General features: G+C 39.8%; 2 protein-coding genes across 4 annotated transcripts; one reads left to right on the top strand and one right to left on the bottom strand.

Moving 5' to 3' along the window:
* Positions 1-573: 573 nt before the first annotated feature.
* Positions 574-10790, top strand: agrp (agouti related neuropeptide). Of its 3 annotated transcripts, XM_017437551.3 has the most exons (5): positions 574-1146; positions 2508-2749; positions 2839-2996; positions 10369-10466; positions 10538-10790. In XM_017437551.3, exons 3-5 carry the CDS (start codon positions 2921-2923, stop codon positions 10727-10729), a joined length of 366 nt encoding a protein of 121 aa, XP_017293040.1. In that variant the 5' UTR covers positions 574-1146; positions 2508-2749; positions 2839-2920; the 3' UTR covers positions 10730-10790. The 3 variants fall into 3 exon arrangements, with proteins under 3 accessions (XP_017293040.1, XP_017293038.1, XP_017293039.1); XM_017437549.3 differs by lacking the exons at positions 2508-2749; positions 2839-2996 and adding an exon at positions 8967-9185; XM_017437550.3 differs by lacking the exon at positions 574-1146 and having other exon boundaries at positions 2282-2749.
* Positions 10791-11910: 1120 nt separating this feature from the next.
* On the bottom strand, positions 11911-15330 carry LOC108248653 (chymotrypsin A-like). Its single transcript, XM_017437548.3, has 7 exons — positions 15199-15330; positions 14912-15015; positions 14079-14158; positions 13926-14004; positions 13673-13853; positions 12238-12371; positions 11911-12133 (listed from the first exon to the last, which is right to left on the bottom strand). Exons 1-7 carry the CDS (start codon positions 15254-15256, stop codon positions 11972-11974), a joined length of 798 nt encoding a protein of 265 aa, XP_017293037.2. The 5' UTR covers positions 15257-15330; the 3' UTR covers positions 11911-11971.
* Between the last annotated feature and the right edge of the window lie 216 nt (positions 15331-15546).

Raw genomic sequence — 15546 nt, 5'->3', positions numbered from 1 at the left:
TTCTTTCTCTCCATCCTCTCAGCTGTTATATTGTAAATACTGATCAGTAAACAGCTGTAACTTGTTATTTATTAGTAGCTTTAGCCAACCTGAACATTTCCAGGCCTCCTCCTGATGCTCAGACAGAACTTCCTGCTGTCTTTCAACCACTTTGAAAAGCTTTCTTTCATGCCTACATCGTTATCTTTCTGCCTCTCAATCTTTAGCTCTCTGTCATCAGATGACAACACGACTCACATGAAAACAATCGCGCTCCCGTGCGTGCTTAAGGGGGCGCGCGGGAGCGCCACTGTGGACACAGTGAAGAGGGTCTCCTCTCTGTTGTTAGATTGACAGCTGTCAGTGCTTGGGGAAGTGGGCGGGGCTTACGGTACGCTGCAGAATGTGCGTTCTCACATTTAGCCGCCAAAGTCACTAGATTTGTCGCTTTAAAAAATGCTAGAGGAATCTGAAAACTCGCTAAATATAGCGTTAAAGTGACAAAAAGGCCGCTTGCGAGTGTATGTTTTTTTTGCGTGAGAAATACAAAGTGTGGCTTGTGAGCGTGTGCACTTCACGAAATGCGTGTGTCACACGGTCAATGCGTGAGACTTGAGAGCCCTGGACATGTCATTCATATGGATTCTCTCACCACCAAGCAGCAGAGGTGTTCCACTGTTTTTGCTATAATCATGAAACATTTGAAGTTTTGTCGATTATAGGCTTAAAATAGAAAACTTCATAAAATGAGATAAGAAAAGTATATTGTCATACTGTCATACAAATTTTTGGTGGTGACTTTAACGTACAGCAACAATAATACATTTAAGCTTTCAGCTACAGTTTTGCTAATTTTAGCTTCTGTTTTGCTTGTTTTAACTTTAACATTTTTTCTTAGCATCTTCACCAGATTTCAGCAAAACCATTCAGCGCTCTGCAGTCACACAGCATTTTTGCAGAAATGCAAACCAGGAAGAGTTTTGAAGTAAAGTTCATTTGAACAGAACAACAGGACAGATGTCTGTTTGTCCCACGGGGTTCATGTCAGAGAGGATGCAGAAGCAACCACCCAGCTGGTCACGTGACCTTCCTCTTGTTCAGGGGTCTTTAAATCAGCCTGCAGCCCCCTCCACACAGAAACAAACACAGCAGGAGTCACAGAGAAAGGTGAGTCTGCTCTTCATCTCATTTATTTTATTTAAACAAAAAACATATATTTCTAAGGAAAAAGAAAATTATTATCTGTCTATTTTATAACAAAAGTATGTTGTTGAACAGATTGACATTAAATATCTTTTTCTAAATACTTGTATTGATCTTTCATCTTTGGCTTCTTTTCACCAACAGCTATAAACCTTTGTACAAATTTAATAACACTTTTGTTCACCAACTCTCTGAACAAGAAAAAGCTTTTAGTTACAGAAAAATGTGGGGATTTCTTCTGCAAACGCTTTAACTCAGTTTGTGTTGTTACTTGCAATGATGGTTTGTCACTGAGGAAGACTATTTTGTGCTTAGATTCCAAGAATAATCAATTATTAGTTTAAATAGTTTCTTTTTTCATTGTTTCTGCTTCTTTAGACACTTGATCTGTATGCAGTGATAAGAGCAAAATCGGTACACTAAAAACAAACAAAAAAACAAATAGAAAATCTATACAGAAATACTTAAATAGATTTAACTGCACCTGCTCTGAGTAAAAATATTTAAAAAGGCTGTACAATAACTACTCTACATAGTCAAAACTAAAGGTACGGAGGAAAAACCTTTTTGTGCCCCAGGATTCAGTTTGGACTTGTGGACCCTCTATGATTGACTATTGGACCTCAATACCCACATTTATGAGGGTTTGAAATGTTTATTTATGTTCCCAAGCAGTAAAAGGTAAACAAATTTACTGATTATTTTACATGTTACATACAATGACAGAAAACCGTTTGTGTTTAAACAAAACAAAATAAAAAAAAATTTTCAACAAATTTTTAAAAAGTAATTTATTTTTTACCAAATACCTGCATAAGGTAACATTAAAATAATCTTGAAACTAAACTTGTATTGTTTTTAATTTATTTGCCTAAAATTATTGATGACTATATTATATTTTTACAAACATTTAATTTTTTTAAACTTTTGCACTTTGAGTCGCCTTGTGCTGAAAAGTGCTATATAATGCTATATAATGCTATATATATATATATATATATATATATATATATATATGTACCTACCTACCTATTGTTGCTTTTTTTAAATTCAGATTTATTTTCTTCTCTGTTTTCTTTTTGTAGTTTTTCTCTCTGTTTTCTGTAAGGGGATTTATTTTGAGGTGTATTATTGCCTACTGACATAAATTTAATTATATCTGTGTGTCTGTGTGTGTTTGTGCCTATGTTTCTGTATGTGTTTGTCTGTCATTACCAAAATAGTTCATGAACCACTGAGCAGATTTTAATTAAAATCTCTGAAAGAAATCATTGGATACACCTCTACAACTGAATTGTCATAATTTACAATGTTTATTACCCAAGGTTTGTGGAACTGGGCCAAAAAGTTCCAAAGGAGAACAGGTAAGTGATTAAATAGTTTTATTTTGAAAGTGACTGGAAATGAAGAACAACTGAATATGTGGGGAAGGAGCGGAGCAGGAGTTAGGGATCTTCAGGTAAGTAGACAGTTTAATGTTTTCTTGCTGAGTTAATTTTAGCTCTTACTTGTCTTTCTTCCTTTGCAGGTTTAAGGGAGGGGAGAGTATTCCAGAAGTCTAAGGAAGGTAAGAATTGTCTTTGGATGAGGCAAGAGAGCAGACAGGCAGGCTGAGCGAGTATGAAGGCTGAGCTGACTTCTCCATACTTGTTTTAGGAGGAATACAAACATGTAGAGGACCATTGGAGGATCCTTCACAGAGAATAATCAGTATTGGAGCCAGGAGACACACAGAGGAATGTATGAAGGAAACCAAGTAGGCACACTGTCTGGCCAAAAAAACAGTCGCCACCTGGATTTAACTAAGCAAATAGGTACGAGCCTCCTATTGGATAATTACTGCATGGGCGATTATGTTTCAGCTGATGTAACAGTTGTAAAACAGGAACACACTGGACTCAGGCTCTGCGACGGTTTATTCCTACAAAACAGAGTGTGGGACACACTTAACCACGAGGCGCACTCAGTCACAGTCAAATCCCAGCAGCTCAGTTAGGCAGCCTCTGCCTGACTGCTGCAGCCGCGTCCCAGAGCTCCGCCCCGTGCAACACCAAATACCATCCTCCCAAAATAATATCAGAAACCAAAAATGAAAAGCAGTATGAACAGAAATAGTCCTACTATAATACAAAAGCGATACCAGACATGTAAATTAAACAAAAAGGCGTTTTGAGAAGGTTCATTAAAACAATGTAAGTAAATAAATAAATAAAATTAACTCAGCTACACTGGCAACAAGTTATTTTACCCCAACTGGTGCAATGAGTTGTCAAAAGACACACCCCGTAATTGTGGAAAAGATGTCAGTCTGTTTGAGAAGGATCAAATTATTGGCATGCATCAAGCAGAGAAAACATGTAAGGAGATTGCAGAAATGACTAAAATTGGGTTAAGAACTGTCCAACGCAATATTAAAAACTGGAAGGATAGTGGGGACCCATCGTCTTCGAGGAAGAAATTTGGCCGTAAAAAAATCCTGAAGGATCGTGATCACTTAAACGTTTGGTGAAATCAAATTGAAGAAAAACAACAGTAGAACTCCGGGCTACGTTTAATAGTGAAAGTAAGAGCATTTCCACATGCACAATGTGAAGGGAACTTAAGAAAACCACTAATCAGTGAGGCTAACCAGAAAAAAAGGCTTCAATTTGCTAGGGAGCATAAAGATTGGACTCTGGAGAAATGGAAAAAGGTCATGTGGTCTGATGAGTCCAGATTTACCCTGTTCCAGAGTGAAGTGCAGGTGAAGTGTTCCACTCATCATGCCTAGTGCCGACTGTACAAGCCTGTGGGGGCAGTGCTATGATCTGGGGTTGCTGCAGTTGGTCAGGTCTAGGTTAAGCAACAGTATGTGCTCAAAGAATGAGGTCAAAGGTCAGCTGACTACCTGAATATACTGAATGACCAGATTATTCCATCAATGGATTTTTTCTTCCCTAACAGGCATATTTCATGATGACAATGCCAGGATTCATCGAGCTTGAATTGTAAAAGAGTGGTTCAGGGAACATGAGACATCATTTTCACACATGGATTGGCCACCACAGAGTCCAGACCTTAACCCCATTGAGAATCTTTGGGATGCGCTGGAGAAGGTTTTGCGCAGCAGTCAGACTACCATCATCAATGCAAGATCTTAGTGAAAAATGAATGCAACACTGGATGGAAATAAATCTTGTGACATTGCATAAGCGTATCGAAACAATGCCACAGTGAATGTGTGCCATAATCAAAGCTAAAGGCAGTCCAACAGAATATTATGGTTGCAACTTTTTTTGGGGCCAGGCAGTGTATTAACACTGTTTCTTTTACTTAACTCGAAGGAAATGCACAATAGGGCTGAAGCAAAAATGATCTCTGTGTGACATTACTGATCCAGCAAAGAGCTGTGGTTCAGCTTAGCCTTAAATACCAAAGAGGGTCATCAGCTGGAATTCACGGTAGCTGTGCTGGGTACTGTTACAAACTGACAACCCCACCCTGTGGAGAAACATGCCCTCTTGAAACTCATCTTAGAAAGTAAAATAATTAATGGTGATTAGAAAGAAACAGGTATCCTGACAGCGTACCCCTAATGGTTGCCACCTGGTTATTTGTCCGGTTGGCTCCTATAGAAGTTGGTAATGAGTTCAGGGTTGAGGGTGTAGGAACGTGAGATCCAGGGTCATTCTTCTGCGCCATACCCTTCCCAATCCACCAAATACTGAAGGCGTTGGCCCCTACAGCAAACATCAAAGATGCAACGTACTATGTATGTATGCAAGTCGGATGGTCATTAATCATATAGGCAGATGGTGGGGGTGCAGCCAGAGGGCAAAGGGTACTAGACGATATGGGTTTGATTTGGAAGACATGGAAAGTGGAGTGGATCCTCATGGATAGAGGGAGCTTGAGATGAACTGATGAAGGGTTGATGATGGATTTGATCTCAAAGGGTCATTAGAATCTTGGGGCTAGTTTACTGAAGACTTATTTGAGAGATATATCACAGGAGGAAGGTCAAACCTACTGACCAGGGAATACTGGGGAGAGAGATGCTTTTTTGTTACCAAATCATCAATTTTGATGTGCTGTTTGTAATAATACTTCTTTGGTTTGGTGCCAGTTTGGTTTCTTCAACGGGGGACAATGGAAGTTGAAAGTCTAGTGACATTTCAAAAGGAGTTAGTCCAGTAATGGAAGATGTTAGAATATTGTGTGCACATTCGATCCAGGGTAGCCAACAACTCTAAGATGTGGGATTATTTGTGATAGCAGATCTTCTACCAGCTTCCAGCTCATGATGGAGTCATTCCGTTTGGCCATTGAATTGGGGGTGAAAACCAGATGACAGACTAACAGTTGTTCCAAGTGTGTTGCAAAAGGCTTTCCATACTTGTGCAATGAATTGGGGGCCTCTGTCAGACACTATGTCCATGGAGATTTCATGTAGTCAGAAGACAAGTTGTTCTGGGAGCTGAGCAATTTCCAAACAATAGGAAGTTTAGGTAATGGGATCTAGTGAACAGCTTTGGAAAATTGATCCACAATGATTAGGATAATGGTGTTCCCTTATGGTGACAATCTAGTGGCAAAATCCAGTTAAAATCCAGGGATTAAATTGACCTGAAGTTACAAGGGCTTCTCCACCTCTCTTTCTTCTCTTTCTCTTTTGAGAGCTTCAGGAGGGTTAAAAAGGTTCTTCGGTCTCAGGGAACCAGACAAAAGTGTGATGGATATCACACAATCTAGTTAGAGGACTGGTGGTTTGACTGTAATTCTGGATGTATTGGTGGTAGAGGTTGGCAAAGCCAAGAAATTGCTGAAATTGCTTTTGTGTGGATGGGGTAGGCTACTCAGACAGCTTTAATCTTGTCTGAATCTGTCTATACCTGCCTGCTCTCAAACATGTACACTCTTAAAAATAGGGGTACAGTATGAGTACATTTCTGTCCCGTGAGGTACAGCCTGGATTTATGTACCCCCATAGGACTAATGATCAGGGACGGCTGGTATAAGTGGGCTAGTAGGGCTAAGCCCTCCATGTCGTTTACAACATCCATCCATCCATCCATCCATTGTCTTCCGCTTATCCGGGGTCGGGTCAACCTTTTAACCAATCAGGACAGGATGCAATGAAATGGTCTGGTTTTCCACAGTAGATACAACTTTTTGCATCAAATTGTTGGTTCTGATCTGCATCTCTACTTCAGAGATGTTTGATGAGGGGTCATCTTGGGAGGCTAGCTGGTCTTTGAGCTGCTCTGACAGAGAACAAACAAAAATACTCTTAACAGAGTGGCTTCCAAATGTTAAAATTTGGAGCTGTCAGACAGCATCATCTTCACAGAGAAAGTAATCAAAAATTTTGCAAAAATCTGATACAAATGTAGTGAAAGGGGATTCAATGGGATTAGATATTAAAATTGCTTCAGACCAAAATATTGTTCTACCACTTAATTCACCAATTTACAAAACTAATCTTAGAACAGTCTAAATCGAAGCTTCTGCAAGTGCAATTAAAAATGAGGAAGCATTGTAAAAAAAAAAAAAAAACTCTACAATGATCAAAAAAAAAAAAAACTCTACAATGATCAAACTACTTATCCTTGCATGTTTCAGGAGGTGATATTTGAGAGCTGTACAGGAGCCTGTACAGAAGGTTGTAGAAGTGTTATTTCTGATCCATGTTTAGAACGATATTACTCAGTTGGTCCAGATATTGGGTGGTAGCTTGTTGCTGTTTATTAAGCCCCTTGGGAACAGCATGGGAATTGAGAGCTGAGTGGAAATCTTTGTCATTGTCAGGAGTGGTGGAGACGAAGGTGAACCCAGAGCACAGACTCATTTTAAAAAAACTAATTTATTTAAATAAAGAAAATAAAACGAAAAGCTGACATGGCAGCAAAGGTAGAACAAAAACTAGGTTTTTAAACACAGGAGGTAATTGGGAAAGCGGGCACAGGTGGAATGATTACGAGAGCTAAAGACAGGTGTAGATGGGCATGGCAGGCAGGCAAGTGAGTGACTGAGGAGGAGTGAATAGTGACAGGAAACAAAGACACGAACAACAAGAACTAAACTAAGACAAAGATAACTGAACAAAGACTCAAACAGAAAACATGAAGACAATAAACTGAAATACAAAACCCCACAGAAAACCCAAAACCCGACAGTCATCAGTAGAACTGTGGTTTAGAGCAAAGGTGTCAAACTCCAGGCCTCAAGGGACGCTGTCCTGGGAGTTTTAGGTTTTTCTGCCTAACACATCTGATTCAAATGGTCTAATTACCTCCTCACCAAATCATCAAATTCTCTAGGAGCATGGCAACAAGTCATCCATTTAAACCAAGTGTTTTAAAAAAAGAACACATCTAAAACATGCAGGAGAGCGGCTCCTGAGGAATGGAGTTTGACACCCCTAGTTTAGAGTTTGGTTGGATTGTTGAAATCAAGAACAACTGAATATGAAGCCATTTTAAAGGACTGTTTTGTATTGGTAGTCAGGGAAGTGGTTCCCAAACCTGGTCCTGGAAGAACACTGTCCTGCATGTTTTAGTTGTTTCTTTGCTTTAACACCTAATTTGAATGAGTGAGTGATTCACAGGCTTCTGCAGAACTTGAAGACCTGCTGAAGAGAAGAGAAATAAGTAAAACATGCAGGGTATTGTTCCTCAAGGACCAGGGTTGGGAACCACTGGTTTAGGGTACAGAGCTGCCACTAGAGGTACAAGACTGGTCTCTAAAAAGGTGAGAACTACAAGGATACCAATATGTACCACTGTTGAAAGCACAATAACAGTAACTTTGAGGATACCACTCTACTCACAAGCTTTTGTACCCCTAAAGGTATGACTAGGAGTGAAGTGTGTCAAAAATCAGAAGATTTTAATGTTGTCTTAGTTTTACCGTATTTTTTGCACTGGATTATAAGACACACTGTCAATGAATGGTCCATTTTATAACTTTTGTCATATATAATGTGCACCAGACTATAAGGCGCATCGTGCACCTCCCAATTTTTGTAACTTAGCGCGGACCGTGCACACCGCGCTCCATTCAAAATGAATAATTTTTCTGCTCTAGCGGAGCTGATTCGCCTGTATCAGCATTTATATCATCCCTCTATGAGCGATCACAAAGATAATCAAACAGTTCAAAACTCACGGAAGGATACTGCATCGACGTAAGCGTCAAGTATAAACACCGCTCACTCAGGTCTGTGTGCGGAGCCCTGCACAGCACCACAAAGTTCGACTATAACTGAGCCTTAATGCTGCAAGTGGTGCAGCTTTGTAGTCTACGAAAGACGTACTAAAACATTATGACTTCTTACATATATAAGGCGCTCCGGTTTATAAGGTGCACTGTCATTTTTTGAGAAAATTGAAAGCTTTTAAGTGCACCTTTTAGTCCAGAAAATACAGTACTCATATCACATGGCTTTAAACACATTTAAACACCTCTCCAAAGCATTCTGTTAGATGTTCTGCTCATCCTGAATCAGTTTATTCTTAACAATGTTTAGTTGTAGATGTGTATCCAATAATTACATTCTGTGGGTTTCAATAAAATCAGTCCAGTGGGTCATGAGAAATTTTGTTAAGAAACAAAAAACTCCAAAGACAAACAAACAAAAAAATGTACAGAGGCAATTACATGGTGTGTGTGTATGTGTGTGTGTGTGTGTGTGGGGGGGGTAAAGAGAAAATTAGAAAAATACACAGATGCAAAGAAAATATTAGGAATAAATAAAGAGCAGCAGTGAAACAAAACTTTATTATGTCACCAATTTCTCCTTTCAGAAAGTCTTATTGGAGCAGCAGAGGATTTTGGGAGTTGTGGGTTGCTTTTCCTTCTTCTCCTTGTGTCTGACAGCAGCAGGATGTTAGGCGGGTTGTTGCTCTGCTGTTGGTTCTTTAGTCTGCTGCGAGTCTCCTCCTCCCTTGTTCATGGAAACATTCAACTGGACGAGGGTCCGATTCCAGGACACCGTACAGATACCTCCTACCTGTCTGATATTGGTTGGTTCCACCTGTCCGATCCAAAAGAGATTTCTGTCCACTTTACTCAGATTTTTTAATGACACATTGCACTTTATGCTGAGATGAGCCATCTTTTGGAGTATCATCTTATTTTGTGAATGACATAGACATGTATTATAATTCTAGACAAAATGTCTCCACTTTTTCTTGTTGTTGGGAATTGAAGACAGCAGGACCCGGTTAAAGAAAGGTGCCATGTTTTTTGGGACCAGAGTCTGCACACTAGCAATGTGGGACTGTATTCCACCTACTCCCCGCACACAATCATTGTGTTACATGACCATTAATTTAAGTATGATATAGCTAATTATAGTTAAACATATTAGAAAAATTAATATGTGAAAATACAGCAGCATGGTAGGAACTACATGAATCAACAAGAGTCAGCACCTGAAAAAAATGATCAGAGATGTATTTTTATTTTATTTTACCAAGAGTAACGTCTTGTTTGTGTACATGCAGAGGCATGACTTGTACTAGGACTAGTCTGTAGGGATGCTGTAATGGCTCCGACTTCAACTTCCACATTTCCATATATAGTCTAGTAATTTGATACATGTCTATGATGAATGCTGACTCTGCTTTCACGTTATTGTTTTCCTGGTTTTAGTTTACTTTGTATGTTTTTTGCAATCAAACTACTTCTGCATACTTTTGTGCTATTTTAATCATTCACATACCAAAACATCCAGCTTATTCAGTTATAGTGTGTTATGATTTTTAGCTTTTGTAACCAAATATTTAGTTTTATATTTTGGCTGTTGTTTTTATGGTTTTATCTTTTAGTTATTGTTTTGCTAGTTTTAGTTTTTACCTACTGTTTTGCTAGTTTTAGCTTTTAGCTACTGTTTTGCTGTTACTATTTTTAGATTTAAATACTGTTTTTCCAATTTTAGCTTTTAGGTTTGGTTCTCCTTGTTTTAGCTTTTCATTGCTCTTCCCAATTTAGCTTCTCTTCCCCTTGTATTTCCATTTGTTTTGATTGTTTCAGCTTTTGTCCTGATTGTTATAGCTTCTGTTCTGCTTATTTTAATTTTAACAGTTTAGTTTCTGCTCAAACAAATTTCTGCTAAGTCATTCAGCACTCAGCATCCATGCTGCATTTTTGCAGGAAATGCAAGTTTTCTAATTGTTTTAACCGTTTTCTGCTTGTATTCTGCAGAGAGAAGCGCCGCTGCCAACCCAGTGCAGGACCCCGCCCTTATACCTGTGGACTCTGAGGAAGATCGCTTCCTGATGGAGGCAGACTCCAACAATGAGGTGCTAGATTTTTCTCAGTGATTGCTATATATTGTGTTGTGAACCTGTTGTCTGACCTGTATGTCCTGCAGGACTTGTCTGCGCTGCTGCAGCTGCAGGGTCGGGCCGTGCGCTCACCTCGCCGCTGTATCCCCCACCAGCAGTTCTGTCTGGGCTATTCGCTGCCCTGCTGTGACCCCTGTGACACCTGCTACTGCCGCTTCTACAACGCCATCTGCTACTGCCGTCCAGTTGGCCACACCTGCCCACCCAGACGCACCTAAAGATAAGCTGTTGTGAAGAAACCTGCAGACCTGTTTGTGTTTTTAATCTGTATTTGAATAAATGGGGTTTTGTGAAATAAACAGTTAAAAATGTCTATCCATCTATTATCTGTACCTGCTTTTCCCTGCAGGGGAGCTGGTGCCTATAAGCACATTTCATCTAAAATAAAGGTGAAAGAAGTTAATTGAGTTAAACTGACAGTTTGACTTATTTAGGCTGCAGTTTTCATTTATTCCTTTAAAGATGTACAGTTTAACTTGTTTTTAAGAGAAAGATTTGCTCTTCAGTTCAATTGCTTAGCTTAGCTTGTTTGTCAGAAACTCTCACTGACTCTTTAACTAGTCAACTACTGTTAGTACAAATGTTCACAACTCCATTTCAGAGAAACCAAACTATTTCATTAACGAATCTCAAAGACGCCTTGGGTGTGCTTTTCACTGATTTTTCTAGGCTAGCTATTTGTCATTGGCTCCAGTGCTAACGCTAAGCCAAGCAAGCTAAGCTAACACATCCTGTCTACCAACCAAATTATTACATAGTTCCTCTTGTTGAAGTTTGATTCATGTTTCAAACATACTGACATGATTTTGTTTAGTAATATACATTTCATTTTGTTTTCAGCTCAAACAAAGCCAATAAATATGTACAGGAGCTAACCTAAAGTGACCAGATTTCTGAAACAATGCCTACCTTGGTTGGTTAGTTGCAAAGCAACCAAGGCAGGCATACAAACAGACAGTAACATATTGAAAATACAGCTTATTGACCACAGTTACATTTGACTTTACCTAGTTGTTCCTAACATAAAACAGTACTATTCACTCAGTGTTTTTCAGTTTCCAACAGAATTGTTGAATTGCTGTTTTTCCTGTACCTTCAGAATGAAACAAAACAAAACAAGAAACTAGAAGCTCAATCACAAATAATGTGTTCTCACTTTTAGTAGCAGCATATTGTACAACATAAACAAATGAATCCAAGAAATATAAATAAATAAAAAGTGAAAGATGTCCCAATAGACAACAGTGGGATTTAGCTGAAGGGAATGGTAAAAGCCAGCCCTATTTGGAGGTCTACAGCTCAGACAGACATCACAGCAGAAACATTATTCAAAGTTTAAACCCTGGCCTGAAAAGTGTAACACAAAATTTGTGTAGAAGAAGAAACAAATGACACATCATCACAGTTTCTGGGGTTTATTTAAGATCAGGTTGAAAGTGAAGGTGTTCTGCTGAGTGTGCTCAGTTGGCAGCAATGATCTGGTCTGCCCAGGAGCGCAGCTTGGTGACACGAGCGTACACACCGGGCATGCTGGGACTGCAGGTTCCACTGCCCCAGGAAACAATACCCACCAGGGTCCAGGCTCCATTCTTCTGGCAGACCAGAGGACCGCCAGAGTCACCCTGAAAGAAAGACAAGGTCTCAGCATTTTAGTAAAACCTCTGAGGTCAAACATGGCTCAGTTTGATCAGATCCTGAGCTAAACTTTGATGGAGGCCCCACCCACCATGCAGGAGGAGGCTCCAGAGGCGCCGGCGCAGATCATCAGGTCGGTGATCTTGCTGCCCCAGTAACTGCGGCAGTTTTCGTTGCTCAGGAGGGGCAGAGCGGCCTGTTGCAGACGGGCGGGGGTGGAAGGATCTGCAATGATACACTCAACATGTTACACACCTTCAGGTTAACACATACAGAGATGGGCAAGGGCAAACACTACTGGTGGACTCATTCATCTGCACAACTGATATATTGATTAATTTTTGCCTGTGCTTTTTAGTCATTATTAAAAACAACAGTATATAATTATTTCAATCATTTAAAAAAAATATATAAACAAGTATTCAATTAAGTTCAGTGACAAGAACGTAACATAGACAAAAGAAAAGTGTATGCAGAAGCTTTCGTTCCCAGGTCAGAGAAGATTTATAATCCCTCCACCGAATTCTGTTTCTGCCCCAAGGTCTCTTCCCAGTGGGATGTGCCTGAAAAACCTCCTAAGGGAGGCGTCCACGAGGCATCCTAACCAGATGCCCAAACTACCTCAACTGACTCCTTTTGATGTGAAGGAGCAGCAGCTCTATTCCAAGCTCCCCCCCGGATGATGGAGCTCCTCACCGCTATCTCTAAGGCTGAGCCCGGCCACCTGATGAAGGAAGCTCTTTTCAGCTGCTTGTGTCTGGGATCTTTTTTTTTTTTGGTAACGATCCATACCTCTTGACCATTGGTGAAGGTTGGAATGTAAATGGACCAGTGAATTGAGAGCTTTTACCATGACTGACCAAAGCAACGCCCTCATTACTGCGGAACAGGCCAAATCTGTCGATCCATCTCCCGTTTCATCCTACCATCACTCGTGAACAAGACTCCCAGATACTTGAACTCTTACACCTGAAGCAAAAACTCATTCCTGACTCTGAGGGAGCATTCCACGCATTTCTGGTTAGAATACAACTCTCAATCCAGCAGCTTCACACTCTGGTGTATTTAATATTACCATTACTTTTTTTTTCTTATTTCAAACAGCATATAGGAAGAAGATTAATTTATACCCTATTCAAGGTTATCAAGGTGGTGTTAATCATGACTGAAATATAGAATTTTAAAGCATGCAATGTAATGGAAAGTGTGTTGGTTGGATCATAATACTGAGATCCATTTATAATTCTTATGGCTTTTGTCTGCAGCTTATAAACAGATTTAGTGTTGTTTTTGTGAAGTTTTCCTTATACCTCCACTCAGTAAGTCATGTATGGAACTATCAGGGAACTATATATTTGTAATAATACATTTTTAGTTTTGTTCAATATCACAATTGTTCTTAATTCTTACATTATTTATATGTGCCTTCCAACATAACTTATAGACAATTATCCCTCCCCCCAAAAAAACGGACCAGAGACCAGGAAAGGCTGATACCAAGGTCTATGAGTGGTTGTGGCTCTTACTGGTGGATCTGGTCAGACCCCAGCCGCTGGTCACACACTTCATGCCTCCAAGATAGTTATCAGTAGTCTCAGCCATGCACACGGCAGAAACACGCATGTTCATCTGGGCGGGGCTGGCGAGCTTGATGAGCAGGATGTCGTTGTTGATGGTGTAGCCATTGTACTGGGGGTGTTTGAACACCTGACAGGAAGTGATGGCGTTAGGACCAACATATTCACATGAAGATTATGGGTGATGCTGAATGTCACTTACCTTGCCGACCTTCATCACCTGGATGACCTCAGCATGGGAGGAACGGTCGTGTTCTCCGAGGATCACACGGTGGGATGTCCTGCAAACCAAACACACTGAGATCATTTTCTGTCTGACCACCTCTTCACATGTATGCCTGTGTATGGTGTTTACCTGACATTGCAGTGAGCAGCTGTCACCACCCAGGAGTCACTGATGAGAGAGCCTCCACAGAAGTGGAAGCCAGTGTAGTCCTGAAATAGCAACAACACAGACACATGAACACATGTGCTAGATTTGTGCATCTGCATCTGTAATGGTTTAACTGAAACCTGAGCAAACATCTGTTCATGCAGCTTCATCCAAGTAAAGAAACTAAAAAAAAATACTCCAACGACAACTTGAAAATACCTATATGACACTGTTATTTGGTTTAAAAGCGACAGATAATATGTTGTCTACAGTACATCTCTGACATATTTTCTACTGCATACGGTAATAAACTGTCATATGAGTATTTTAGTCCAGATTAAGACAGATAATCAGTCAGATAAAACAAGCATCCAAGGATGTTTAAAATCTTTTAGGTTAATTTGCTTGAATCACATTTTAAACAGACTGCTGGAGGCAATAAACAAAGTTAGAATCTGTCCCTGCACTGATGACTGGGGAAGAAAAACACCTGCAAGGTTAATCTCCTTCATATAAAGACATACAGTAACTTGTATAAACTTCTTTACTGGGATGCAGTTACAGTTTTGCTTAAAAGCTTGTAAAAAAATAAATAAATAATGAATGAAAGTTTTAAATGAAAATAGTTATTTGTTTTAAAGTGACTCGCTTTGGTACATTGCAATAAGTTTAGAAACAAAATTTCAGGCCAGCTTCAGAAGAGGCTTGATGATCACAAATCGTTATCAGTTTATCAGGTGATTGGTCGTCAAAATTAGTTTGAAAATATCAAAATACTTGATATTATTGAAAAAAACATATTTGTGTTTGCTTACCTGAAGAGACACCTGCCAGGGCCAGGAGTGAGGCACTGCCTCCTCACCGTTCACAATACGAGAGTAACCAGTGATGACGGGAGTGATGGCGGGCACGCCGCAACCTTATGACATCAACATAACATTATTAATAACAACAAACAAAAGGAACCTGCTGACAACTGAAAAGAAATATTTAACTTTTTCTCCCGTTAACTTATTCTGGACTTCCTAACAAATCAGTCAGTGACTGAAGAATCAAACCACGGTGATAAAACATGGCCATCTCCAATTGTACTGTCACTTACTGTCACCGTAAGTGGCGCCGACAAAGGCGAGGCAGGAGAGAATCCACAGGAAGGCCATGGCTCGATCATGTTCGGTCCATCAGCACAGAGAGCTTTTATCCATCAGGGGAACGATGTGATTGGACAAGACGGGGGACGTGTTATCAAAGGGCAGTGGGAGTTTGGACAGGTGCAGGTGTTTGGTTTTCCATGTGAGGCAGCAGAAAGATGAAGGTCAGATATGTGACGAAGGCCAGAAAGATTGACTTTTATTTAAATAAAAATATTCCCAAAGTGAAGCAGAAGCACCTGAAATCTTATGTGATAAATTATGAAGAAATACTTACGGACATAATAAAATTGTTTCTG

This window comes from Kryptolebias marmoratus, linkage group LG15, assembly GCF_001649575.2.
Source record: "Kryptolebias marmoratus isolate JLee-2015 linkage group LG15, ASM164957v2, whole genome shotgun sequence".
In the NCBI taxonomy this organism is placed as follows: Eukaryota; Metazoa; Chordata; class Actinopteri; order Cyprinodontiformes; family Rivulidae; genus Kryptolebias; species Kryptolebias marmoratus.
This window is presented reverse-complemented; position numbering and strand designations above follow the sequence as displayed.